General features: G+C 44.3%; 2 protein-coding genes across 6 annotated transcripts in view; one reads left to right on the top strand and one right to left on the bottom strand.

The window, feature by feature from the left end:
- Positions 1 to 26309, bottom strand: part of LOC126517833 (dnaJ homolog subfamily C member 11) — a 47065-nt gene extending 20756 nt beyond the window's left edge. The window contains exons 1-9 of the mRNA XM_050167640.3: positions 26195 to 26309; positions 25901 to 26030; positions 21011 to 21084; positions 19020 to 19121; positions 14310 to 14377; positions 12533 to 12707; positions 10933 to 11000; positions 8592 to 8656; positions 6380 to 6504 (exon numbers count right to left, since the gene is read on the bottom strand). Of these exons, the coding sequence (XP_050023597.1) occupies positions 6380 to 6504; positions 8592 to 8656; positions 10933 to 11000; positions 12533 to 12707; positions 14310 to 14377; positions 19020 to 19121; positions 21011 to 21084; positions 25901 to 26030; positions 26195 to 26281 (894 nt within the window). The 5' untranslated portion in view covers positions 26282 to 26309. The remainder of the gene's footprint in view (positions 1 to 6379; positions 6505 to 8591; positions 8657 to 10932; positions 11001 to 12532; positions 12708 to 14309; positions 14378 to 19019; positions 19122 to 21010; positions 21085 to 25900; positions 26031 to 26194) is intronic.
- Positions 26310 to 26394: 85 nt separating this feature from the next.
- Positions 26395 to 27345, top strand: part of Camta (Calmodulin-binding transcription activator) — a 564954-nt gene continuing 564003 nt past the window's right edge. For all 5 annotated transcript variants that reach the window (XM_050167587.3, XM_050167581.3, XM_055064739.2 and 2 more), the window contains exon 1: positions 26395 to 26807. In XM_050167587.3, coding sequence (XP_050023544.2) covers positions 26759 to 26807 — 49 coding nt within the window. In that variant the 5' untranslated portion in view covers positions 26395 to 26758. The remainder of the gene's footprint in view (positions 26808 to 27345) is intronic.

Genomic DNA, 27345 nt, shown 5'->3' with positions numbered 1-27345 from the left:
TAGACTGCGCAGAATCATATGGCAACAGTGCCTTTCGTGCTCTGGGGCTATACACCCAACATACATGATCACCTAAAAACAGGCATAAATCTAAATATTGCAGTGAGTCGTCAGACGGTAACTCGTGGATGAAGGACAACCCCTTCCCACATTGCCAAAACCCATCAAGGATAGAAACAACAGACTTGTCTAACGCCACATGGGACTTCTTTAAAGGGATTAAGAAATTATCTGCGTACCTAAAAACTTTGAGAACAATACTCTCATCAAAAACACTATTCAAACAACGGTCAATGTTCACTAAAAAGATATTGCACAAAACAGGCACAACACAAGAGCCAATGCAAATCCCTTGCTTCTGCAGATAAAATCCATTCTGAAATTAAACAAAGGTAGAACTAAGCAAAAATTCAAGTAAGATCATAAAATTATCGACAGACAGGCCCTCAGAATTCTGCAAAGTAATAACCCCACCAACTTCAATGCAGTTACAAAGAGAAGCAAATAAATGCCCATGTGGAACTGAATAGAATAAATCTACATCAACAGACAGGAAATACTCAATAGAATTCTGCTCCTGCAGATACCACACAACTTCATCCGAATGCTTGGTGGCAAAGGGATCAATGACTGTCAGTCCTTTTAAGTGCTTAACCCTTTCAGGGTCAATGACGTAAATATACAGCACCGTGAACATGTCCAAAATGCTCAATGTCATCTATTTACGCGTCTGTATGTTTAAAAATCACGCCAATTTCCTAACTTTTTCGTTCCTGGCATGTGCGGCCACTAGGTGGGAATACAGGGAATTTTTTTCTCATGCTTCCCTCTCTCAGTTTTCTTTGCATGGTTTGTTTTAGAGCTAGTTTGCTTTGGCATGTTTATATACTACAGCTCGTTCATCGGCGCGCACGCGGGCGGGCGGCCGTTCGGATTTTGTTCCCCGGGTGGTTTTGGCTTCTTGCGCTCGCAAAAATGATGGCTATCTCGTTACTAATCGCTCAAAGGGTGACCGCCTGTTTCTCGCTCGTTTAGTAGCCGCCATGCATGCGTTTTCCTTTTCATTTCTTTTTCTTTTTATTTAGACTTGCAAAAAATACTTGCCTCTGGTTGGCAATAAGATGAAGATTGGCGGAAGTTTGTCACACGTTTTGCCTTTTTGACGGGCACACAACCACACAGTTTCCTTGAGTGCGCTCACCTACGTAGTTCAATTACGCTATGGACGTAAATATTAGTGTAAGAGCAGGAACATTTGAGACTAGCAAAATATTCTCATGTGCGCATTTTCTAAGCCTTGAACTATGTGTATAACAATGCACCAAATTTTTAATTCTTATAAGTCTATTTCCTTTTTTTATTGTTGTTACTCATGAATAAACAGTACATATACATATAGCAATGCAAAATATTTTTCTGTCATTTTACGGTCACCCTAAAAATACTACGGTAAATTTTTTTCAGAATAGGTGCCTCAGAAGAATTGGAATCTGCAATAAAGAAAATCGACTCTGAGCGGTCGCATATGGCAAAAAAAATCGACCCTGAAACCGTTAAGCATAAATTGGCTAGCTAGGTGCTGCCAAGATCCCCCTTCACTTACAATTGTACGAAACAGTACTTCCGGCTTGTGCATCTTTGCAGTGATAAAAACACTGAGCGCATTTCCTTTACAAGCACTAATATCTCTGGCCAGCCTATGAAGCTGTAGTTCTTTACACAAATTTACTGCCTTGTTCTTGACACGGATGGCACTACTTCCCACCAAATTAAAATTGTTTACTAATGGCCCACCTGGCCTTCTCAGCAAAGGATCCAGCACTCAGAACAACAAAACTGCCCTCCTTATCAGACTGAAGAAGATGGAGATCATTGTTTCTAAAGTACCTCACAACCTGATCTGTCACTCCCCTACACTGGCGGAAGTTCTTCTTGTGTACTGTCCTAAATAACATATAAACACCTTCCAGCAGGCACATAGTGTATTGATCCTGAGGCGCTATATTAGCAGCACATCTATTGAATGTTAACAGTTCATGGGGAGGGATAACTGGTTCGTAGCTAAACTTCGGACCCTTCTTGAGTAGGCGCTCAACGCCTTCCGGGATTTTCACATCCTCTCCTAGGAACAAAAGCTGAGAAACCCCTCTTTCCTTTTTCTCTTTTCTGTAGAGCTGTTCAAGAACGCCACTCAAGCAGGAAGCACACCAGAACTCGATCGTCCGTGCAGTGAGGGTCCTTAAAGAACAAAGCTTCACTTCAGCCTTCCAGGGAGGGTCACTTGCATAGCACATGACTCTCAAGTAATCCTGGAGAAACTTGATTTGCCTCCAAAGTTCAGCGTGAAGTATGCGGCACACCTGTTTTGCATGCCTCGGGGACAGCCAAGCAAAAACACACAGCCCCAAGACTTCTGCAGGCGCCAGTCCTTTCCGTGGGCGGAAAGCATAATATCTTGCTTGGCAGGAAGCAATGACAATGTAGCTCACCAAAAGGTTGAACGTTGACGACGAAGATGAGGGAGAGACATTGAACGGGCTGCTTTTGTATCATGCAGAAGAACTGCTATTGCTATTACGAATGGGCAAGGGCATCCAGCATCAACCAATCACCGTACCTGATCATTAAAACTACTCTGCACTGTATCAGCTCTGGAGCACAAAAGGTGCTGCTGCCATCTGATTCAGCACACTCTAAGTTAGTTAAGAGGGGGATCGCTAAACTTTGCCTGGGATCTGCTCTCAGGAAATCGTGCCCACATGCAATGCAGAGTAGTTTTAATGATCAGGTATGGCAATTGGTTAATGCCAGATACCCTTGCGTGACTGTAATGGCAATAACAGAAGTTCTTATGCGTGAAACAATAGCAGCCCATTCCAGGGCACACACCAAGTGGCTAAGTAGGAGTCATCCAGAAGTGTTGCCATATATGCATCATCTATCCCATAACCTGAGAAAAGTAGCCAGCAGGCACAACATGCCAATCATTTTTTCCGCCCCGCGCAAGCTGGCTGGGCTTTGCCCCAGAATCTCTAGTGAAAAGAAAAAAGAACCCGGAGGAGGGGTCACCCAAAAGCATGTTCAGGGGTATGTGAAATGCACGGTCGGCGTTGTCCGCGAAATTCCGCTACCTTGTGGAAAGTCATATGTTGGGCAAACTGGATGTTGTGTTAATGATTGCACAAGGGAACGTGAACTTTTGCTTAAAAATAAAGGTACTGCGCATTTGCCTGCGTAGTGTCAAGCTTGCATGTGTGTTCCAGATTTTCGAAAAATGGGTTTTCGATCTTGGGTAAAAGCCAAGATACCCATGCCCAGGAGAGAAGGCTTGCATACGTCTATTTAGTACATCTATTTCTTTAATGGACAGTGAGAAGTGTTTTTTGCATGGCCTGCTCTAATTTGTGGTAGTAACAATATGATTACATGTTTCACGCATGTCCGACTAAAGACATATATTGACGAGCGATGAAAAATGAAGTTAGTTGAAAGGTAGCGCTTGTCCGTGTCCCTTACTATGCACTTGTCTTAAATTGCACGCAGTCCATTTATTTCCTCGCAGTACGGACAAACTCAGCTAACAACAAGTCTTATTTATCTGTCTTTTTGAGATCGCAGACATATACAGTCTAGCCCGGTTATAACGAAGTCGGCGAGAATCGGAAATCACTTCGCTATATCCGCTATTTCGTAATATGTGGACTATGAAATAAAATGCATATATGGGCATACCGATTTATTGCCGCTGAAAGAAGTGGTCCAGCGTCTTCTGAACAGGTTTCGCGAGTGCGGACTTCAGGATTGCGGCTTCCATACCATCCAACTGCGAACCAAAGATCTGGTCGAACTCCGGACTCCCGAGGTACATCCGTAGCATGTCAACAGCTGCGATGGCCGCTGCAGAGGTGACCGGCTTAGGGGCACAACTAGCATCGTCGCATTCGCTGTCGGAGGCGCTGTCCGCCAAGGTCTCTTTCATGACACTCCCGGCAACTTCTTCAGTCGTGAAGTCCTCGGTGGCAGCAAGGTCTTCGTCGGCGAAAACGAAGTCCATGTGGCTTAGACCCGCAGGCACAAGGTTCAAGTCGCTAGCGGAATCCCAAAGCTGCTCCAAGCAGGCCGTCGCGGCGGCAGCATCAGCGGTTGCAGCGACGTCAATCGCAGTAGCCGTCAGCCGAATTTTGCTCTTATTTTCGCGGAAAAAATCGCCTCAAGGTCGCAAAAATGTGTTGATTGACAGATTATTTTTCGGTTGGTATTAAATCTCTTCGTTATAGCCGCTGACGCACTCTTATTTACTTCGTTAAAACCGGACCCAAAATGTATTGAAGATACAAAAATGGGAATGGGAAATTGAAATCCCTTCGTTATAACCGCTATTTCGCTATAAGTGGCTTCGTTATAACCGGGCTAGACTGTACATGTCTCATTTATTTAACTCAAGATTAGCAATCATTTATAACTGAGAATGCTTTGGCGATCACAAAATCAGCTAATAGCTGTTGGTGGGTCCAGCTGCTTGTGCAGACGCTGCGTTGCATGACGACATTGCGGATGCAAGAGCAAGTGATTTTTCACTATTTTCGACACAAGATTTTGAATTCCCTGATGCAAGCAGTGCAATAATATATGGCTCGCATGTTCACAGGAGCCTTTTATACAGATTGTGAATGTTTTCTTGCTATGTTCTGAAAGTGTTCCTGGGACCCTTTAAGCCTGAGGTTTAATTTACATCCCCAAAAGGAGGGATTTCATATTTTCTAATGCTACCTTTAACGTGACCCATTAAAACCATTTCACGAACTAAGGAAGTGGAGTGGTGATAGAATCTCTATATAGAAGGTGTGAGATTTTATTGTGAACCTAAGTAATAAGGAGACTATTTATTTTTTAGTTTACAGCGGGACAGCATCGAAGCCGGTGGTAAGTGGAAGTAGACAAATAAATGTTATTGCATTAAAAAAATACCATTTGTCGGTATCTCATCAGATGTGTCGTCGTATTGATAACTCTCTCTAAGCTAGCACAACATTGTTTTTCTCTGAGCACTACATCAGACTAGGAGTCATTTCCGTATGTTGCGTAAATAGAATGCACAGGAGAGTGCCCCTGAAGTGGCAGTAAAGAAAAGTACAAAGTCAGAGTAAACTTTTAATTTATGGCTTCTGGAATTCAAAACTCATACCTCTAAGCAAGTGAAGGCTTAGGATGCCACAAATGTGCCAAGAGAGAAAACGAGGGTGATGGCACTTTGAAATTCTTGTATTAGATTTTTGAAACATCAAGGATTTCATCAGCACTGCTGTGAAGCTAGTAAATTGTTTAATAATAATAAATTAAGAAGTTGCATTGGTAAGTAAATAAGACATCAACATGGCAACTTTTGCAGTTTCCCTGATTTTAAAGAAAAACTTAAATACCTAGAAATTCTGGGAAATTATAATGTCACAATGAGATAATTAGTTCTATGGCCAAGTGTGAAATTCAAAAAGGAATGTTTAGCTTTCGTCATCTCCACAGGTAATAAAGCTATTTCGGCCAATAAAACATGAACATAGTTCTAAAAAGAGTGATCTCTATTTGGCTAAGCTAACCAATGTTACTCTTTAAAGGGGCCCCAAACCAATTTTTATCGAACTGGAGAAAGGAATTTGAAGTGAAAATAGGCTATTTCAGAAATACTTTGCCGCAAAATATACTTCAATGCATTCAGCAGAAACGGAATTATTGCCAATCAAACATGACCTCCGCTGTGCTCCTGTTTCTTCTTGTATGCCTTGCACTGCGAAGGCTATGGTGCAGTGGGGCATGCCCACAACACTCCACCTTCTAAATGTCACTGCGGCACACAGTTCAAATTTCATTTTGGATGTTCATGTAGACATCACAACCTTCACCTTTGGTGCCTATGACGCGTTCAAGATAAGCCAAACGTGGTTGTGCTCAGCGAGTCGCTGTACGCTGAGCCAGTGGATCTGTGGTGGCACTTCACGGCAGCCGCGGTATCTATGCCGTGTAGCCGACCACAGCTTGATGTCAGCTATTGGCCAATAGCAGCCGTTTAAGAGATTGACCAAATAAAGCGTCCAGAAAAGAGTGAGGACAGGGCCTTCTGTTGAAAAGAGAGCGTTAGAGAGAAAGGCGACTTCGTGATCTGCTCATGAGCTCCACGCACTGCATACGACAGCAAAACTTGGCTGAGGTGTTCACCGCAGCATATGCTACCTGCAAACTAGGTTATTTCACCAAGCCTGAGGGGTGGTTCAGGGCCCCTTTAAACTTTTTGAAATCTGTTTAGTACACCCCTCGCTGGTCAAATTTCTGGTACTGGTCAACTAAGAACTATTGAACGAGTACATCAATAAACAACTTCTGGTACCTGTAGTGCACCGATAAAGTGCCCATAGCTGGTGTCCCAAACAACTGTGGTGTTCATTGCAGACTGCAATCCGGCTTTCCACGTCAGGTAGCCCACCGTGTGCTTGCCCAGTTGCCGTGCCAGCACTGTGATGAGAGCCGGAAAACAGTGTCTATTTCCCCCTCACTATTCGCTTTGCTGAGCAATAATATCGCTTAATTTACTCATGTAACACCAACATGTTTTTTTAGAAATCTAGGCAGGATGCAGCTTTTACACAAGTCAGGCATGTGGCTGCCCTCTAAAACCATAACCAATGTTGTGAATGATATAAAGTACAATCCAGACACTGGCTACACACTACAGACTTTTTTATTCAAGATTCAGCACCACTAATCAAATTCCATTTGATTCTTCATTGCTCATGCACTCGATGTTGCTCTTGTTGTGTCCAGAGTTTACTGACTCATCGGCATGCTCACAAAGATGGTTGTCCTAAGTGAAACTTAAAAATTTTTAGCGATGGTACCAACTAATTCCAAATGCCATGTGTTCAACATGCCGTCCTTGGCAAAAAGATGTTTTTTCAAATTTTTTTACATTGTAAGTGGAGGGGTTGGTGTTTTACACGAGTAAATACAGTGATAATTTCATTTATTAAAGGTGAAGGCAGCGAGTCATCTACTGGTGCAGATTTCGTGACTGCCTAGTATTCAGGGTTTGCTCCTAGACCTGGGCCACCTGCTACTGAAAGACAATCTTTCTTGCAAAGCTCAGTCACCTAGTGGCTAAGCTTATCATAAGTTAAGGCCAACCTCCATGGAGCAAAAAAGCGACAAGCTTTGGGCGTATGATGCTCGGCGACGGCAAACCGACATGCCAAAGCTGGCTGTTTGCCGCCGATCTACTCTCTCCAGAGATCATGACTCAGCAAATGCTGCCACCAGAAGTAGATGTGTATGGCGGAAAGTGCACTCTTGTTGGCTTCCATCAGTCGCCCGAGTTGAGCTTATCTGGCCATGACTGGCCGCGTCAGCGGGACGACTGGTGGTGTTTGCCCACTCTTGCTTGCATGAAGTTTGGGGTGCATGAAGTTGGGGCAGCAGCGCTTCGCGCTGGATTTTCTGCAGTGCTAAAATTTGCGGCGAAAGTTCACTCCATGAAGGTTGGCCTTTAAAGGAAGAATTTTGGCACAAGGGGTCACGAAAGATAGTGGGGAGGAGGGGGCGACACACGAAAGATAGTGATTTCATGTTTTATTAATGTAAACATATTATATTTACTTATCTATTTATTTATTTATAGTACCCTCAGCGTTTACACATAAGAGACAGGAGGGGCAAACAATACAAAGGTATGCATCGAAAAGGTATACAATATAGACAATTTACAAAAGCATAAAGTTAGGAAGGCAACACACGTAAAAAAAATGCAAAATAACCAAACAGTCAAGCACTGTCATACACATACAATAAAACAGGTTTGACAAGGCATGTTGTATTCACTATGCATCCTGCTTTGTCTCGAAATAGAGACAGCAGTATTTGTAAATAAATAAACAAAGAAGTGACTGACTGTTGGAGGTTACTCCATTTCATGCAACTTTTCGGGTAGAAATCCCATGAATATGTTACTGCATTCCAGTAAGGGACATCAACCTTTTCTTTTTCCTGTGATAAATCCTGCTTGAGATAAATGTTGGAGAGAGAACGAAACGCTGATGAAGGTGGTTATGATGATAGTAAGTTTTGTGGAAAAGACCAATGCGAGTTATTTCTCGATGGTGAGAAAGTAAGGGAAGGTCAATATTTGACTTTAGTAACACTTACAGTGAGGTGATAATTTGATGTACAGCTTTTCAACCTCTTATTCAGATTACACATTCACTGGCCCATAAGTAAGCTCTATGTCAGAAAGCATTGTGGCCAACTGGGTGAGAGTGTGTGGATGCACATTGTCCTCGTACTATGCATGCTAAACTGTCCCTGTTTAAGACAGCTTGCTGCTAAGCTTATAGGAGCATGGCCATTTAGAATGAAATACAGCATCCCACCTCATTAGTATACAAGCTATCATAGCAGCCTAAAATTGGGATTAAGGCTTGATCTTTTAAATCGTCAAATTTCACTTTTTAGCAGTGGTATCTGCCATGCCCCCCGCCCCCCCTTTCTTTTTCAGCAGTTCACTTGGAAAGCTAATAGGCTAGGTTAGAATAAAAGAACAGCTTGCTTACCAAGGTTGCAGCCTGGCCGCAGGCCAATTGGCGTGACTTGGAGCAGCCCTTGAGCTGATGCAAAGCTGCAAATGTGAACGGATTTAAAGCACATTTGATGCACAGACTGCAAGTTTTCTATATGTGGATTCCCACATAGCTTATTTGCTTATTCAATCACCGTAGATTGCAGCCAAGTCTGAACAGCTCATCAAGTAACAGTACAAACTTATATTCCGCTGCCCTACACCTTTCTTGCAGCTACCAGGGATGAGCCAATGGTAGCTAAACTTTTGCTGTGACATGCAATTTCTCATGCCTGCATGAGCTGACCCAATGCTCGAATCTCTGCCTGCAAGTCTTCATGTCTATGGGATGCATTTTTCTTTCCATACTGAAAGGTTGCACTCTAACCTCATTTTTGTATAATTCAAGCAAGGGGGCTGTCAAATGCCACCCTGTGTTGAAGTCAAGAGTATCATGGAAGCCCGTCTGGTCAGGATGATGCATACTTAAAAGGAAGAGCTCCAGACGTCGAACAAAATGGTTTAAAAATATATTTATGTTTCGGCTCCCCCACGGGAGCCTTGTTCACAATAACCTGTTCATTGTGAACAAGGCTCCCGTGGGGGAGCCGAAACATAAATATATTTTTAAACTATTTTGGTCGGTGTCCAGACCTCTTCCTTACCAGTATCCATCCTGTGTTACACAGCACCACTGGTGATGTGTGGTTAAGATACACAAAAGATCTACAAAGGTACACCCACTTCGAGAGCTTTAAAGACCATGATACATATGCACAAAAAGAGTATGTATATATATATATATATATATTCTTTTCTGCAATCAAGAAATAGAATGTGAACTTTAATCCTTTATGTACCGTGGACAAGCCTTACTTGATTACCATTTTTCTTTTGCGATAATTGACAAGGGCAAGTTGGTCTTGCCCACTTGTTTGGGCACTCTTTCTAAGTGCAAGTAACGAGCTGGGCTGGTCCAATCTATTTTGACTTTCTAGTGAGTTCCCTCTTTGGTCGTTAGGGGGCTTACAGACTACATTCGTGTACATTCGTCCAGTAGAAATTTAAGAAATGGCAGCTTCTAGCTACGTGTTGCCGCACCCATCGTGAAAGCGCGGCTTCATTTCATTGAGTCATCAAGCTCCAAAGATGATTTGCTTCTGCTTGAAAACAGTGACAGTGATGGACGTGCTTTCAGTGTTACAAAGACATCCAGTGACTCTGATGTAGCCAACTACAGCGACTGTTTTCATATAGTGCGGCAGTGAATGAAGTTAGATGTAAAAAGGCTTCCGTCAGCACCTTCTTGTTTGGCCTATTGCGTATGTTCAAACACAAGCTGTCAAATTACTAGCCTATGTCATATATATATTTGGAATCTGCAAGAAAACTGCTATCAAGGGGTGTAATAAAAGAACTGTAATTTTCTAAATACATTTTTGGCTTTTTCGCCTGCACTTTAGGGTTAAAGGTGCATTGAGCTGGTTGTATGCTCAGCCATATGCAGCACAAGCCAACTTCAAGTTGCATGCAAAGGCAACAATGACAACGACAACAACAACCACACTTCCTTTCACTAATAGCATAGTCCATAAACTCCTGGTGACACCTGTACCTAATACACAGGTCATTCAGAACTGCAAAACAATTTTCTTGCAAGCATGAAGAAACACATCACAAGAGAAGTTGCTGATAGATTGATTGAGTGACTGGATTATTTGGCTCACGAGAGACGCTACACTGATGGCCTATGGAAAATATTTCAACCACCTGAGGTTCTATAAATATACACCCAAGGCTTGGTACATAAGCATCTTTGCATTTTTCACCAATCAGAATGCAACCAGGAATCATCATAATCAATCGGAGACCAGGAATCAACATAATCAATCGGAGACAAGATTGCCCGACCACTGGTTGTCTGAAGTGTTGCGAGTAGTCTATGTATGGGTTTACTTGTCTATTTATTTGGCGGTCTGCACCTTAAATAAATGCGTTGAAACTGCCTCCAGTGTGTCGTCAATGTGTCTTCCTTTCTGTGTGTGTTCTCTTTAAAGACAAAAATGTATTCCAGCAAATACCAACTAGGCCAAGAAGCTGTTTTCTCAAACTTTTCTATCTTTCTTTTTGAAAAAGAAAAACAGAAAGGGGTGTCTCTGTGTGCCCGGTACAAACTGGAGGATTCTGGCTTTCTTGTCTACAAGTATGTGCCCTCTGTCAAAATAAAACAGTTGCAAGTCACTTTTGGTTGCCTCTTGTTTTATAGACCTTTTTTTTATTTCAAGCACCAAGACCAATGCCATGACAAAGGCAGTTGAAATAATGGCCTTACCGACCTTCTCTTAGAAAGTGTTCTGAAGCCCTTGAATCCACAGAGGAGGCCATTCCCAGCACCAATTTCAAACTGCAAAGGTTAATCAAGCAACAAACACAATTTTACCAATTATACAGGCACATAAAAAGCATAACAGTGGAATAGTCCTGTCAAACTTCAGTAAGCACAACTTAGTTGCAATAAAGATAACACACAAAGGTGGAAAAAAAAATAATGAAAAGAAAGGTACGAACACAGAAAGTGAAATTTTAGCTCTCATTTCCCTTTTTCTTGAATACCACTAGCTCTCAGCAACAGGTATGCAAACACCATGGCAGGTGTGATTGTGATAACATGGATGTAAAGATTGTGTGAAGACGGCCTGATGAGGAGGCCGCCATGGCTAGAATTTCTTGCAACCGGCCAGCCACGGTGCCAATGGTTCCCTAAATCGGTTGGTAGATGCAGCCATAATTGGACCGGGCGCGTTAGCGTGCGCTAATTTTTGTACTAATCTCACACAGCGTTCGTCATCCTCTTCAGCCACGGCTGGATGCATTCCACTGCCACGCCGCCAGAAGTGCAAATGTTCGTGTATTTGCTGTCACTCTCCACACCATCGTGTGCACATTGCCACGTCCACATGTATCATGATGGCCAACTTTGCATGCCTTAATACCTCTACACAAATTGCATGGCCTTAAAGGGGTCCTGAGCCACCCCTTGGGGTTGGTGAAGTAACATTATCCGTGGGTAGCATGCGCTGCTGTGAACATCTCAGCCAAGTTTTGCTGTCGTACGTGGTGCGTGGAGCTCGCAAGCGGATCGTGAAGTCACCTTTCTCTCAAATGCTCTACTTTAAACAGAAGGCCCTGTCCTCTCTCTCTTCTCAACGCACTATTTTGTCATAGGACACACTATTTTGTCATTCCCTTAGATGGCTGCTACTGGCCGAAAGCTGGCATCAAGCTGCAATCGGCTACATGGCATAGATACCGCGGCCGCGATGGACTTTTCCCGGACTGCAGTTTGGGAAAAGTCCGTGCGCTGCAGTTTTGCTATGTACTGTCATGCATGACATTTTGCCAATTCCATGCTTGTATGCACCAAAAAATGAAGTAAGTGCTACGCACTAACCGTCTGGCATGCGTTGAGCGACTACGGCTTAAGCAGTCAGCCAATACATTACGTTCAATGGCGACAGGGCAGGGGATTCATTGCAACTACATTGAACTGGAATTACTTATTAAGCAGGTAGTATGTATTAATGAAGTTTTACTGGAACAGGTTCACAGCAAAGTATAAGGTCTGACATTACACAGGCTTGCAATGTGCCACACTTCTGCACATCTGTCCGTCTATGTGTGCATGCGAGTGTGTGTGTTGGAGAGAACGACAAAATATATACAGTCGACAGCGGATGTATTGAAGCCGGATATAATGAACTATTGTGTATAATGAAGAGCTGTAAAATCTGCTTGAAAATTTTTTCATAAAATTTTTATCTATTTTATCTTCCTCATTAAAATTTTGCCTATATAGTATCTAACTTTTTGTGATCCCCTTGCAATATGATATGTCTGGGTTAAGCTGTACCAGCAAGACATAATAAATACACGTACCTCCGACCACATTTTTGGTGACACAATGTGTCTCAGGGAGCATACAACGTTCCCGCTTCCGGTTCCATTTTGTGCCGACAGATTCCCACTCATTGTGACCGTGTCATTCAGGCTGAGAGGAGCCTCGATGGACTGGCTGATAGTCATACTATTGATTTCCATTTGTGGAAGAAACCTGCAACAGGATGTGCAAACAGCAACTATCAGTGCAATGACCAAATGCCAGAAGCAATCAAATTGCCTCTGCCAGAGACCCAGAGGTGTGAGCTTGGGTGAATGCCTTATATAGAGGGTATCACTGAACATCTCCTCACTAGCAAACCCAGTAGAAGCAAAAGTGGTGAAAGAAATTTGGGGGAAGGTGAACTTTTCATCATCATTCTACTTGCATCATATCACTGCTGCATTGAGCAAGAGGAATCAAAGGAACAGGGGGGACTTATTGCCTGTAACAACCAAATGAATAGGAAAAGCTTATTGTAGTGTTTAAATGAAGTGTAAAAATAACAATGAAAAGGAAAATTAAAGTGGAAGAAAAGTAAACTTGCCACCATTGGGCACTGAACCCACAATTTCCAAATTTGATGCTCTACCAATTGAGCTATGGTGGCAGCTCTCTTTTTGCCCACTTTCTTGGGCGTTGGTGAAGGCGCAGAAAACCCAGTTTTCTTGGAGTGTTCCCCAGTGCCAAAGTTAATTTCCTCTATGCTGCCTTTGGCTTCATTTGGTGATCGGTGCTGCATGCAATACCACAACTGGTTGACTGAATGATGGTGTTTAATGCCCCAAAACCATAACCTCGGCTATGATAGATGTCGCAGTGAGGGGGCTCCAGATCAACGGCAGCTGGGCTTCTCTAGCATGCAGTTAAATATAAAGCATGTGGCTATTTTTCACTCTGCTACCACTGCATTGTGGTCACCACAGTAAAAAATCGAGCCCGTGACCACACACTTAGTGGCGAAGCTCCCCGACTACCGAGTAACAGCTCTGGGAAATTGACAGGGTAGGTTGGTAGGCTGAGTGTAAACACCACAAAGTCTACGAATGCTCTTCAGTACGGTAAGGTCTCATGCTAGTGCTGTATGTCTCGGTTAAACAATTTCGGGAATATGCATGCATTCACTTTTGCATGAGCTGGCAGCACGTCAATGCATCATTGGAGTGAAGGGCTTTCTGCCCACTGGCTAAGCAATCATCAGCCATTTTTTGCATCAGCATTTGCACAAAGGAGTCAATGCACATGGAAGTCACCAGTGGCAATTGAACAGGTAGCAGGGCTTGGCTGATAGGCAGAGTGGCAAAAAACAAAAAATAAAAATGCAGCATGTTTATGCAGGATAATCCACATTTAGAGGAGGTAGTATTCAAGCCGGCATAACTTTTACTTCATGGGAGAAATCTGTCTTAGAGAATGCCTAATGCAGATATGTACTAATGAACAATTTACAGCTCTATTTCATGCCAAATGAGGCGCTGGATACTAATGTGGTGTTTGCCCTATATGTGGGTGATCCTTTAAATGACCCCCCAAATGTCACAGGTGTCTCACATGGGGCCCTTCACCAGGCTGAGAATTTTTGTGATGGTAAGAGAAGAGAGAGAAAGCAGGGGGAAAGCAAAGAATCAGTTGAATTAGCTAAATAAAATGTCGCCATATACATCCATACCTGTGGGTAGAACAGAATGCTTCATAAAAATTTTAGCTTGATTAGAAGGCCAATAAAACAGATTAACAGAAGATATGCATGGGGGATGCACATGAAAGTTGTCTTACCCTCTCGTATCGTCATCGTAGTAGGCCTCGAAAAGGTCAGTGGCATCAATGCCAACACTGATGCTTCCCTGCAAGAAACAAAGGATAAATTTAAGAGGCATGAAATATCCTAACCTTGATTTTGGTTTTATAACATAAAGCTGCAGTGCCCAATAGCTGCTTGTAGAGAACAGGGTTGCAAAGGTGCCAATTCAGAATTAACTCGATTTTGTAATCATCCCAGTGTTTCTAGAAGCCCACTCAGTGTGGATTAGCGCAATTAACATTCTTTGGGAACGTGACCTAGTTTGCTGTATGCCAGTCTGTCTGCACATCTGTGTCTGACCTCTCTTTCACTCCAACTTGGGTCATTGGGTAACCCATGGTCTAATGTGTAGGGCATCGGAAATGAAATTGACAATCCCATGCTGCAACTCTGATGCTGGTGGCATAGTGACTTCGTCAGCCATCCAGAGAGCATGCAAAGCGCTCATCGTGACAGATTTTTTTAAAGCGCGACAGCTGAATTGCACAAAGAGTGGGAAGCAACGAAAACGGCAGGACAGCACTTGTTATTCCTTTTTGTGTGTCAGCTCACTTTAAAAAAAAAATGATTCTGCTGAACGTTGACTAACTAGCCTTTCTTGTCACCTTGCCTGCAAGGCACCTCATTCTGCAACTCGGTACCATGCTACCTGTGTTTATAGAGGCTGATAACACATCTTTTAGGGGCCTCCTTTCCTGCAGCACACAAAGAAAATCTTATCATAAAGTATCAGAACATTCAGCACTTAATGTCAAAAGCATGAGAAAAATCATTAGTCACAAATTTTTCAGTCAGGAAGTTCATATGATTTGATGTGTATGTACACTGGCAATTCTGACAGCCAAGTATGATGGCAATAGCATGGCGCAAAAAATAAAAAATCTGATATAAATGTACTTTGGCAGCTAAATATAGTAAGTTTTGTTCCACCATGGAGCAGCTGCTTTAGCAGACGTCTTCAATGTGCAACAGGCCCCTGAAATAGTAGCTGCACTAACATGCACGCATTTTTCTTTTTGTTTTGACAAACCTTGCTGAGCATCCAAGTTCCATATTAGGAAAGTGTGGCCGAGGTTCTTGCCAAATTAAAATATGCTTATGGAAGGTGTATAAGATGAGCAAGTGGTAAAGATCATCCTCAAGAGAGTAAAAAAATAAGCAGGCTTCAGAGATTCCTCTGGTTCTAAACTCATTTAACGTGACAGCAGCAGGGTCTCATAATGGGCAACATCGTTTTGTCAAGAGTAATTTTTTTTCAACGCACACAAGGTCATCCTTGTTTGCTACGGCATTGCATGCTGTGGCCTTCAAAATACATGCACAGACACCATCACATTTAGAGTCTGCGTGGCAAACAAAACCTCACAAAAATTGCTAAGTACGAATGTTGTTCATGATAGTTCAGTGGTTGGTTCATCTGGTTCAAAACTGCACATTGCTGGAGGTACATGAGCCTTAACCCTAACAAAGAAATAGACAGTTTTGACAAAAAGCATTTGGCTATCAAGTATATATACACATTATGCCCTATACTATCAACCCTTCATCTAAGAATGATTTCTTCTCTAAGTATACAATGGACTCCCTTTGACATAAGCTACATCAAGAGCTTGAGGTTGACAGTTCAGGGAGGGCCATGTAGTTTATTACACATTCACTTTAAGATCACATAGGTATCTTTGTCTGACCAGAACATTGGCTGCTAAGCTGATGTTCCAGTAAGAAAAACAGATCTGCAAGGTATATATTCCTGTTTAAAAGGAAGGGGTGACAAAACTGATGCTTACTAGCCGCATGCAGATTTTTTCAGGTCTACCTGCAGCCTGCGGCCAGCTAACCAATCAAGCCATCGCTCTTCGCTAGATATAAATGCCTGCAATATTGCGCTAGCTTTTGCCCAACGGGGCTGTATTCACAAGCCAATGCTCTCAAAAATTAGGTCACTATTCCTTTGTGGATACAGTACTAATAGTGCAAAACAGACATCTACAGGTAATGCACGCAAGCACAGTGCTAACTTCCAACAAGCTAGTTAATCTAGGCAAAGCACCAATATACTAGTATACCCCATGCAATCAAAATAAGACAGCCAAACATGTTGGACGACACATAAACCAAAACATACCATAGGTGTTTTTTCACCTTGACTTGGTCAGTGGCCGCAATTTCTTCATCATCATGTTACCTGACCAGACGAACTTTCGTCGAACTCTTGACTACAATACCTAACATGTTGGTTGGGCATGTTGGAAGTTGGCGTACTGTCCATGTGCTTCGACTATCTTCGTCCATTTTGTGCTACAGTAGACTGCCATTATTCAACTCCAGATAATTTGATCACAACCGAAGGCTCCGGCTGGCCCCCATGCGTTTATATGGGTCTGAACTTTCATTATTTCGATCCTAAGATTGGCAATCGCCAGATCACTTGAACTTGACCAGTCAGCATGCATCTGCCCGACCCCAATATTGACCCCTCAGCTGCAGCACGTCAGGAGACTGTACAGTGAACATCCGTCATTTCCCTTCAAAAAGACAATTTTTGGCCTGCCCTGGGAATATTTTCAAGCAATAACAGCAGCTCATAATTGTCCGCTTGTGGTATTTACCCGATTATAATGCATATTTTTTTCCCTTTCCTTTCTTCTTTTTTTTTAAGAACATTGGGCTGGGTATGACCGGTATGGTGCAATCATGTTTTTACTTTTTTAGGAGCTTTAATGTCATTTCTATGTTAGTTTTCTACTTTGGACACACTGAAAGTGGGAGCATATTAGATTCAAGGGAGTGTAAGAATTGGCCAATTCCTGCCAAATAAATCGGTGGAGTGTTTCGACATTCTTTATGCATCTTGTTTAATTTGACCTGCCAAATAATTCGATCAATTTCGACGGTCCCATGAAGGTCGAATTAAGGCAAGTCGAGTGTACTAGTAGTACATATTGTTAAGAACGGCCAGCTACAGTGCAAGTTTTGCCAACCAGTTGCGACTGTGGAGGCAACATTCCGGGAGCGTCGCCGCCAACCTCTAGCCAGGGCATGACTAAGTCGACTTTGTGTCGGTAACAATACCCGCATTCTCCACTCTGTGTCGCTTCAGCTAGGATGCGTTGTGACTGAAGGAGTTCGACGAAGCAGGCTTTGTGCGCAACACGACAACGCGGACCTGATCTCCCATGGGCGGGGGAGTTGCCGCGAGAACGCCGACGGAGGCTCCTTCCCACGAACTGACCAAGACGCAAGACAACGCGCTACCCAGAACGGCTCCGAGTTCTACGAAATTCGTGTGGTGTCGGTTTCGGACCGTGAACACGTGTGTGTGTGCATGTGTGTGTGTAAATCGTCCTGCGGAGAGGCGGTTAGTTTGCGATGACTAAACGAACGTTTGCGTCACCTTGTAACGCGGGAGGACGGAGTGTTTAAAAACTGCTGTTGTGCAGTGCTCTACACACTTTTCTTAAGCAGTCGTGTTGGACTGAGACACTCTCTCAAGCAGTCGTGTTAGACTGACGTACTTTCTCTCGCAGTCATGCTAGACTGATGAACTGCATGTAAATACTGTAAATAAACCCGTATTCCTCGTTCTCGATGAGAAGCAGTCCTTCCCTTCATCAGCGTCCTCAGCGTGGATAAGTTGGACGACGGCATGGGCCAGCTACCTTCGAATTCATGCCGGACTCCAATCTTGACAACGGATCACGAGCGATGGGATTGAGCCCCAATCCTGACAATATCCACAACATGCAGCAGGCTCTCATTAGGATGACTCAAAGGGACTATAAAGCTACTATTTGTCTCATCAGAAGCTCATCATAAAGGAAGTAACCCAGAAAACTCAATTTCTACTGTTCCTCATGCACTCAAATATCTACGACAAAAAATTATATATTAAAGAGCATTTATACACAAAGGCAGATAGTGAAGAGAGATTGTTATTACATTTGAATGATACAAAGTTGCTCCATGCACTAGTAAGCAATTAAGTAACAGTTACCTGCTGGCACTACGCATATCCATGTGCTATGAGAAAAACTTGCACAATTCAGCCAGCTTCCCAAAAGAAGTATCAAATGCCTTCATGTTGTTGAAAAAAATGCATTAAAGTATTCAGGGCATTACCAGCTGCATAATGCACTGATACTGCTGGTTCCTGGAGCTTCTGGGCAGTGTCCTCACCATAACTGTAAGCCTGCAGGAGCACTTTGAGGACCTCCTCATAACTGTTTCTATGGTATCTGCTCTTCATGTTTCCACGTCATCATCAATGCTGTCCACTGGAACACCATTTGCTTCTAGTGTATAGCTAGCATAGCCGCCTCCTCCAAGTTCACTGATCCACATGTCTTGCTGACTCATGTAGCAGGCATCAGTCGCGACTGGAACTTCGGCTTAACCGAATCAGCAGGCAGGACAGGCAATACGAAGAAAACCGATGGCGATTCAACTCTGAAGTATCCTGTGTATTGCTACCAGGTCTCAAACAATTTGGTGAATACCTTTTCTGCCACTCGAACAACTTTCTAGCTATGCCTGGTTCATGGTTAACATTTCACTTGTTTCCATGAATGTTAAGCACCATTACTTGTCTGAACCATAATCTCACTGCACATACTGACCGTTCAGTTGTTAGTCAGCTTAAACTGCTCATGGGAAGCTTACCCTGTACGCCAAAGGTCAAGGCTTACCTTTGGATTTGTTCGCTGCTGTAGACGCCTTTCTTCCTGCTCTCGGGCCAGCCGCTCATACTCTTCTCTGATCTCTTGTGGCGTCTTAGTGCGCTGGACGATCTGACACAGTCAACATAAGAAATGCAGAGGTAAACATCAATACATGAGGTCAGAGTTGAAATGAGGGCTTTGAAGCAATAAAAGGCACTGCGAAATTTTCCTAGCTGCCAGATTACGTACTTTAACTGGAATAAATTTCACAACAGAAGTTAACAAAATAAAAAAAATGTGCAACATATGTACGTGCGGGCATGCATGTGATACGAGTTATCGCTCTTCCTACAGACATGTACCCAGACATATAGGTATCGACATGTATGCTACATGTATAAGCCAATGCAGACATGTGGCCAGATGCATACACGCTTCTTCAAGCAAACAAGTAAATTGGGCTTCATCAGTCTCTTGGTGCACAACAAATGACAAAAGATTTTCACTTGCATAATCCATCACGTTAGCAAGATTTCAGATTTGTTACTGGCGCACCTTTAAGCATAGAATATAGCAAACAGTGATCAAATTCACTGTACTAGTGATTTGTTTGTTTGCTTTCTTTATGAAACAGAGTAGGTTCAATATTGTAACGGGAATGCAAGTTACGTACATACGACCGCGTATGACGCCGGTTCTTCTGGCCGGGTCTCTACCGCTCTGTGCATCGTTATGTCGCAACTTGCGAATTGTGTCAGCGCCGGAAGAAACCTCTGCTATCACCTGTCGGAACACTCCATCCAATTGAAGTTCTCCCTGAACCGTTCTTTCGTGTAGGCCTTGACCTGCTTGGCCCTTTTCCGATGACGACTAGGGGGAATAAGTGGATCGCCGTCGCTACTGATTACGGGACACGCTACGCGATAACAAAGGTGTTGCCGACTAGTTGCGCAACAGACGTCACCGATTTTCTCCTTCATGACATCATTCTCCAGCACGGTGTACCTCGACAGTTACTTACAGACCGTGGCCGCTCGTTCTTGTCTTGAGTTGTCGACGACCTCCTCCGCTCTTGTGCCACTGAGCACAAGCTGTCAATCGCCTACCACCCACAAACGAACGGTCTTATGGAACGTCTCAATCGAACACTTACAGAGATGCTCTCAATGTACTTTTCCAACGATCACCGCGACTGGGACCCCACGCTGGCCTATGAGACATTCACGCATAACTCGTCCCGATATGACACCGCAGGATATTCACTCTTTTATCTTTTGTATGGTCGCGACACCACATTTCCATTTGACACCATCCTTCCTTCTGTGCCCCGCATTGCCACTGAGTACACTCGCGAAGTCATCGATCGTGCTCGCATGGCACGTCAAATCGCCCGATCTCACTTATTAGCCTAGCAGCATCTGCAGAAAGAGCGTTATGACCAGTGCCATCACAATGTTCAGTGTGCCCAGGTGCTTGGGTGCTGCTTTGGTCACCATGTCGTCGGGTCAGCCTCTCCCAGAAGCTTCTCTCTTGCTACACAGGGCCTTATGAAGTCCTACGCCAAGTTAATCACGTCAATTGCGAGATCGCACCATTACAGTTTGATCCATCCTCAAGTCCACCGACTGCTGACGTCATGCACATTTCGTGGCTGAAGCCATACTTCGCTCGCAGTTCTTCGCCTACCATGCGCCGAGACGGCGCTTCACCACCCGGGGGTCCCGTTACGGGAGGATGAACAAAGAGAGGAAGAAGATGATTACGAGACGCTGGCTACTGCGGGTTGTTGACGGTGAGCCATCTTGTCTACGCTGACTCATTCTGTATATATATATATATTGTAAATACAGTCTTTATATACTCCTAGCATCCCCATAACAATATCTTTCCACTAAAGGCACTTGTAAATAATGAAAGCAATGAGAAACAGTTTGGATGACATTTCCAGGTGCTAGCGATACCAGCGCTACTCTGTGGACTGTGTTACAAAGCAGGAAAAAAATGACATCCTAAGTCACCTGCCATCCATCAGTTTCAAGACCCTTGACTCCCAGCGTGTCATATATGGCTCTCTTGTGGGGGTCCAGCAACACTGCATGGATAAAAGGTTGAAAGAATGAAAGACATGAGAAATCCAAGCAAGAACACGCTTCTGAAAAGCCTTTCTTACGGCCAGCAGTAAAGGCTAACTGGCAATTTTGGATTTGGCATATAGTGAAATAAAGTATGACACAGTAATATAACTGCACGATCTGATATTGGTGTGCAATATAAAAAAGCCAAGAGAGAAAAAATTCGCAGTTCTGCCTAAAAGGCGAAGCACCAATCGCGATAGCAAATTAGTAGATAGCTGTACGAAGTATAAACTCGTAAACATTCGTTTACTAACTAAATTAACAATGATAGAATGCGTAAGTGTGACTCAACGAAGACACAGAAAGAAAGACACACACAGACAGCGCTGTCTTTCTGTGTCTGCTTCTTTCTACATCCTTGTTCAGTCGCGCTTACACCTTCTATAATGAATTCAAACCAATTAGCCCGTAAACGTGTTTTAACTAAATTAACCAGCGCAGTGTGTTACGACTGGCGTGTAACACCCCGAGCAAAAAGGATGCTCAAGGACCATGCCTAATCGAAACGAAGAATGGATCCCTAATTTGCTATGGTTGTCTCGAGTGGTTGCCGGTCTGGCAGGCGCCCCGCAGCGATTACAGGCCCCTTTGTGTGTGTGCGACTTTAGGGGAGAACCCTTTTCACAAACTGTGCGACTTTAGGGGAGCACCCTTTGCGCGAACTGTCTGACTCTAGTGGAGACCCTTTCCGCGAACTAAACAGGACCCGCAGGTTGCTGCCAGAGGAGGCAAGCACGTGCAACATCGCCGAGGAGAAAGGATCAGCCGCCCACCCCCGACCAGACTCAGTGCATGTCACGTGACGTTGATGTGAGCAAGATCCCGCCTACGATTTTAGTGGGCCTATTTAAGCGGCCTTGCAATGTAATTTTTCAATTAATTTCATTCTCTTCTTTTATATCCTTCACCAACCATTGAATAAATAGTGCAAGTTTCGCACTAGAAATTGTCTCGTCCCTGCCTGGTCGCCATGGTCTACCGGACGCCTGCCACCTGCCAACAATGCCACACTACCCAATAGTAATGCCAGTCGAGGTTCGAGTGACCGGCGCCGCAACAGGTGTCATGCACACACAGGTAAACATGAACACATTTCACTCAATGAGCGTGGAAACTCGCTGTCGAAATTCTGAAGTGAGGAATCACGGAAGCAGCAAGCTAATTTACGTTCATATATGTCACGCTTCAGCGTGAACAAAATGTCAAAAGCACAGCGCATACGGAGCTACGGGCACTATGTGCACTCTGCAAACACTGCAGATCGCTTTGAAGATGAGGCCCACACAGGCGTGCACTTTAGCCACGTTGCAGATCGCTTTCAAGACACACGAGCATTGGCAACGTATCCCTATGGCGTCCGCCAAAGCGTCTACTATGGCGTCTGCAATTCACGTGGCCAATGCCATAGTTGATGCCGCGGTTGTCTCCACTCTGTATGCAGCGGTGGGTGAGGAGGACAACGAGGCAACATAGCAGCCACTGGAGAAGAACGGCCCTCCTCCCTCGCCTCACCCCCCCGTCTCACGTGTCGCAGGAGAGGGCATGCATCCAGGCTGCATTCCCCACTCGCGCATGCGAGATTGAACTGCATTAGCCGGCTGACCCTACCAAGCTCTCACTCACACGGAACCTCACGGCGACGGCAGAAATGCACCTGCAGTGTCCATATAATTGATTACAATAATATAACAGGCAGCATCCAATAACTGCTTCTGCTTCATGCATATTATCAACAGACTCACACGGACAAAAGCTGCCCAACATCGTCAAAGAGGAACATTTTACTAAAGTCATGGGACGCAAGATCTGCCTGTAAGTTACGAGTGGAAAAGAAAAGAAAAAACGCTGAGGCTACATGCATATCCGTTCAGTATTAAGCAGTTATGAGCTATGTACTGGGTATATCTGTAACATAACAATTCCTTGTAACATCACAGTGCCTTGTGACATCATGCTCAAAGCCTTGGAAAAGAGAATAAAGTAAGAAGTCCATGAAGTTACATAGGTTTGGACCAAGAACCCCACGGCTCTGAAACTTGTGTTCTAGTACCTACTCTATAACCGCACTGCATTTGGGGTAAAGAAAAGTCATGTTATGGGCTTATTCTAAAAGTTTGTGAAATAGTGAAAAATCTCGCATTGCCTTTTCCCTCTCCTGCCCTCCCCCAATGTATGCGAGCTGCGAGCAAAGAGTGCCAAGAGTTCCGTGGTTGCATCAGCTCTACCCATTCTCAGCCTCCTCTCCCCTCCCTCCTCTCTACCATTCTATGTACCTCCCCACTGAAGGACTGCATGTTAGTAGAAAGGTAAGCACTGCAATGCAATGTTTCTGCAATGCTTTGGCGGGGGGTCATGCATAATTACAGCCGTCAAGAGGGTATTGTGGCGACGTCCAGGGAGCTCTAGAGGGCATTGTGCACATTCGATACGGTGCAAAGATCCAAAGGAGTTTCTCCCACCACCTATCCTCTCTGCCACGCTCCTGCCGTGTATATACATGCTCTGAACCACACCCCGACGCAGCTTGCAAGAAAACAGCAGCAGCACAAAAGTCAAAGAAAGAGACAAGGAAACCACCGCTTTAAAAAGAACATCATTGGATGGTAACAAGTGTGTAACACAAATGTGCAGGCTAGGCATTTTCACTCCAGATCTCAAGCTTGCCAAATCACTTTGGGTCGTAAGTCCTGCTCCTTCCTTGAGATTTTAGGGTGAAGGACATTTTATAGTGTCCTTGTTTAGACTACTACGCTCGTCTCCGATGCTCAAATGCTCACTGGCTTTCAAGGATACTATGGCGCAGCCAAAGACACATCATGACGACAGAATGACGACAATGGGATGACAATTCTGTAATTGTGAAGATAGTACAACGATGACAGCGTGACCATGACAGCGTGAGCACAATAACTGTATGACAACAACTATATGATGACTATGGTGCAATGACGATGGCATGACAAAAATCGGATGAGAAATCTCAAATGACAATGATGGAACGACAATGACGTGATGACGATAGCATGACAACGATGATATGGCGAGAATCGGAAGACAAATCTCGAATGATGACGATGGAACGACCACGACGGCATCACAACGACACTACGACAATGAATTTATAACGACAATTGCATGACGACGATGGCATGACAACAGCATCATATTCAATACTGAATGATGATGGCACGCTTACAATGAAATGACAAGGAATGAATGACATCGATAGAATGATGGATGACAATGGGATGATGATGAGTGAATGATGATGATGGCACAATGATGGCTGTATGACGATAGCGAGATGACGATGGCACATACGCAGCAGCACATACTCATGGGAACTGTATCCTGCACTACCTTCGTGATTAGCCCACCACTGCAAACTATGCCAACGGGGCACAACTGAGCAACAAGCTAGGAAAAGCTAACACTTTACTATGAAATTTTTGGACTGAAATTAAACCACAAAAGTATTATGAAATTAGGAAATATGCTATGACATCAACTAGAGAGTGCAGAAAAGTATTAGTCAACTCCATGGCTTCCAATATTTGCAACAGCGAGGTGTAGGCTGCCTTGATGCTCATCTCCGAGCCCCCGCATACCTGAACCCTACACACACCATTTGCTTTCGGTCAAACTAAAGTTCTTGCAAACAAATCCGTGGACATCACAGTCTCTCCTCTATGTTCCATTGTCAAGGTTCACGTCTTTCAAGAAGTTGCTACTGATTTTGCACGTGGTATTCCGGACAAGTAAACAAACTTCACCACATCACCTACAACCCAAACCACCACTTAGGATGAATTTGTCTGATTACAGGAGCACAAAGCGACAAAAAAGTGACAACAGTTACTGAACAGCACACAGTGACATTCAAGTGAAGACCAATCTTGAGCCTTGCTCATATAAACATTCGTTGGGCTGTACGATTGGAGTTGCTAGATCATGTGAAGAGGTACGCTGCAATAGAGCTGCTTAGCGCACCTATTGACTCGGGGCTGCTGGATCCGTGTCTTTTGTCTTGGTGTGCTGCTTTACGGAATTATGACCGATAAACCTTACAAAGAAAGCGCTCTTAAATGATCCACTGCTCTGATACACCTTCACCAACATTTCCTTTGCGTGCGTCATGTTTAAGGGCTTTGCATTGGTTCCAGGTACCATAAGCGACTTGTAAACCTAAACCGCGACTCAACTAGCCTAAGCAACAAGAGCAAAAGCTTAACTGGCGTCCATCAATATGAAAGGGGCACAGGGTGCGAGGCACTACGTCGCGTCACTGCCATCTTCAGCCTAGCACCATTGTTCTCAGCCGCCACGGCGTCCCTCTCGTCTTTTAGGTGTGTAAGCTGAGATACGATGCAATGAGACAGCACGTCCGCTGTTCCCACGGGCCGAGATATGCTTATGCAACATAGGCGCAACTTTAATCCCAATGTCACGCGGTCACTTTCGATCGCGATCCAGCTCTATTTGCGATCGCATTTCTCGACCGCGATTGGCTCCCTTCCTCAGCTAGTGTAAAAGCGCCAATCGCGATCGAAAAATTTGATCCCGTTCGGGCTCGATGGCGATCGAAAGTGCACCATGCGACGCCGGCATAAACGAGTTGTTCCTACGCGGAAAACGTACCGGTAGAAATGGAAACCATTTCCGCGAGGTTAGAAATTAATTAATTTACAGCCAGCACTTTTTTATAGGCGTGACGGCACCATGTAGAGCGAGAACCGCGAACAGTGGGCTGCGGCTGCAAGGCAGTGGGCTTACCGTCGTAGGCTTTTCGGGTCTTGTTGAAGAGCACCTCCGCGTCCCGTTTTCTGAGAGGGTCCGCATGTTTGTCCGGATGATATATCTTACTTAATCTCCTGTAGGCATTCGTTATCTCTTCTGTAGTTGCCTGGATGCGAGGAGAAAATGCGAAAGCGTCGGTTATACACACGAGCAGACCGGCGCATGGACGGAGCGATATTTCGCCATTCCGTCGTAAAAAAGCAATCAGCCTAGTCGGGATTAACGCAGCCGATATGTTTGTACTACTTTCCGAGGTGGAAACAACCTTACGTTTTTTCCAATGTTGAGGAACGTATAATAATCGTCCTCCACTTGCAGAACATCGTCGTCTGTTTCGCTATCCATGTGCGCCGCCATAACTGCGGCTAGCGGCCCCACTGAGATAAAAAAGAAAAACTTCCGCTAAATTTCAGTAAAATAACTTCCTACTAGAAAAACGTCACCAAAAATATATATGTGACTTTACTGTAATAAATAGACTTCTCCTTATTTTCTAAATTGAAATACGGTAGAAGAAACGCGCATTTACTGGTGCGAAGAGTATCGCTTACTCTCGTCCCCAAGAGACCGCGAGCGCAGCGCTCCGGAAAGTTGCGTGCGACCAGCCGGCGAAGGTTCTGTTTACATTCGATTCAAAGAGTTTCGTGTTTCCGAAAAAGCCTGATCCTTTCGTGACCGCCCGTCGCTGGAGCTTCGTATTCGTCGCAACATGTAGTTCCTAGCCACCCAGTGCATTGTGCGTGCTGCAGGCCGGCCCCGGCGGCGAAAGAAATAAACTCCCCCAAGGATGAATCCTCCAGACTGTTGAAAGCTGAAAGATGGAGAACTGCTGGGATGGCTCAAATAATTCACACAAAAAATGCAACCCCTCAGTCGAATGCTGGTAAGTTTTGTGCATCATACGGCATGTCGCAGCAGCGGCGATAAACTGTTCGCGATGCGCGTGGCGCGGCTGCGCGCGATGTGTAGATGGGCGGTCCGATTTTGCTGTGTGTGACTTCCAAGGCGTTGGCATCTGATTTGCGGCTATCCGTTTGCTCTAAGCTCTAATTTCAGAGCCCGACAAAGACATCTGAACGGAGCTAAGCGCATTACGTGCTACCGAACCAAATTTTTTTCTCCCAAACGATCGAAAATCGGTTTCTCACGAGTGTTTCGTTTTCGTGTCACTGACGCGCCCACAGTTGCGGTGCCGTTTAAAAAAAAGCAATCAAAAATTATAAAAGAATGTGTCCGAGAAAGGAAGCGCTTGCGTGCACAAGGTCGATCTGCGGGATATCTTCCACTCGTAATTTCCATGCAGCGGTCCCAGTTAGCGCCTCCCAAATGTGCCAGAGCTGCCACCGTGTGTTGCGTACCGAGCAGTTGTGTCGCCGCATCTCGAGCGGCTTTCTCTGGAATCGATATTCACTCCTGCATGC

The sequence above is a fragment of the Dermacentor andersoni genome, chromosome 3 (assembly GCF_023375885.2).
Source record: "Dermacentor andersoni chromosome 3, qqDerAnde1_hic_scaffold, whole genome shotgun sequence".
Taxonomy (NCBI): domain Eukaryota; kingdom Metazoa; phylum Arthropoda; class Arachnida; order Ixodida; family Ixodidae; genus Dermacentor; species Dermacentor andersoni.
This window is presented reverse-complemented; position numbering and strand designations above follow the sequence as displayed.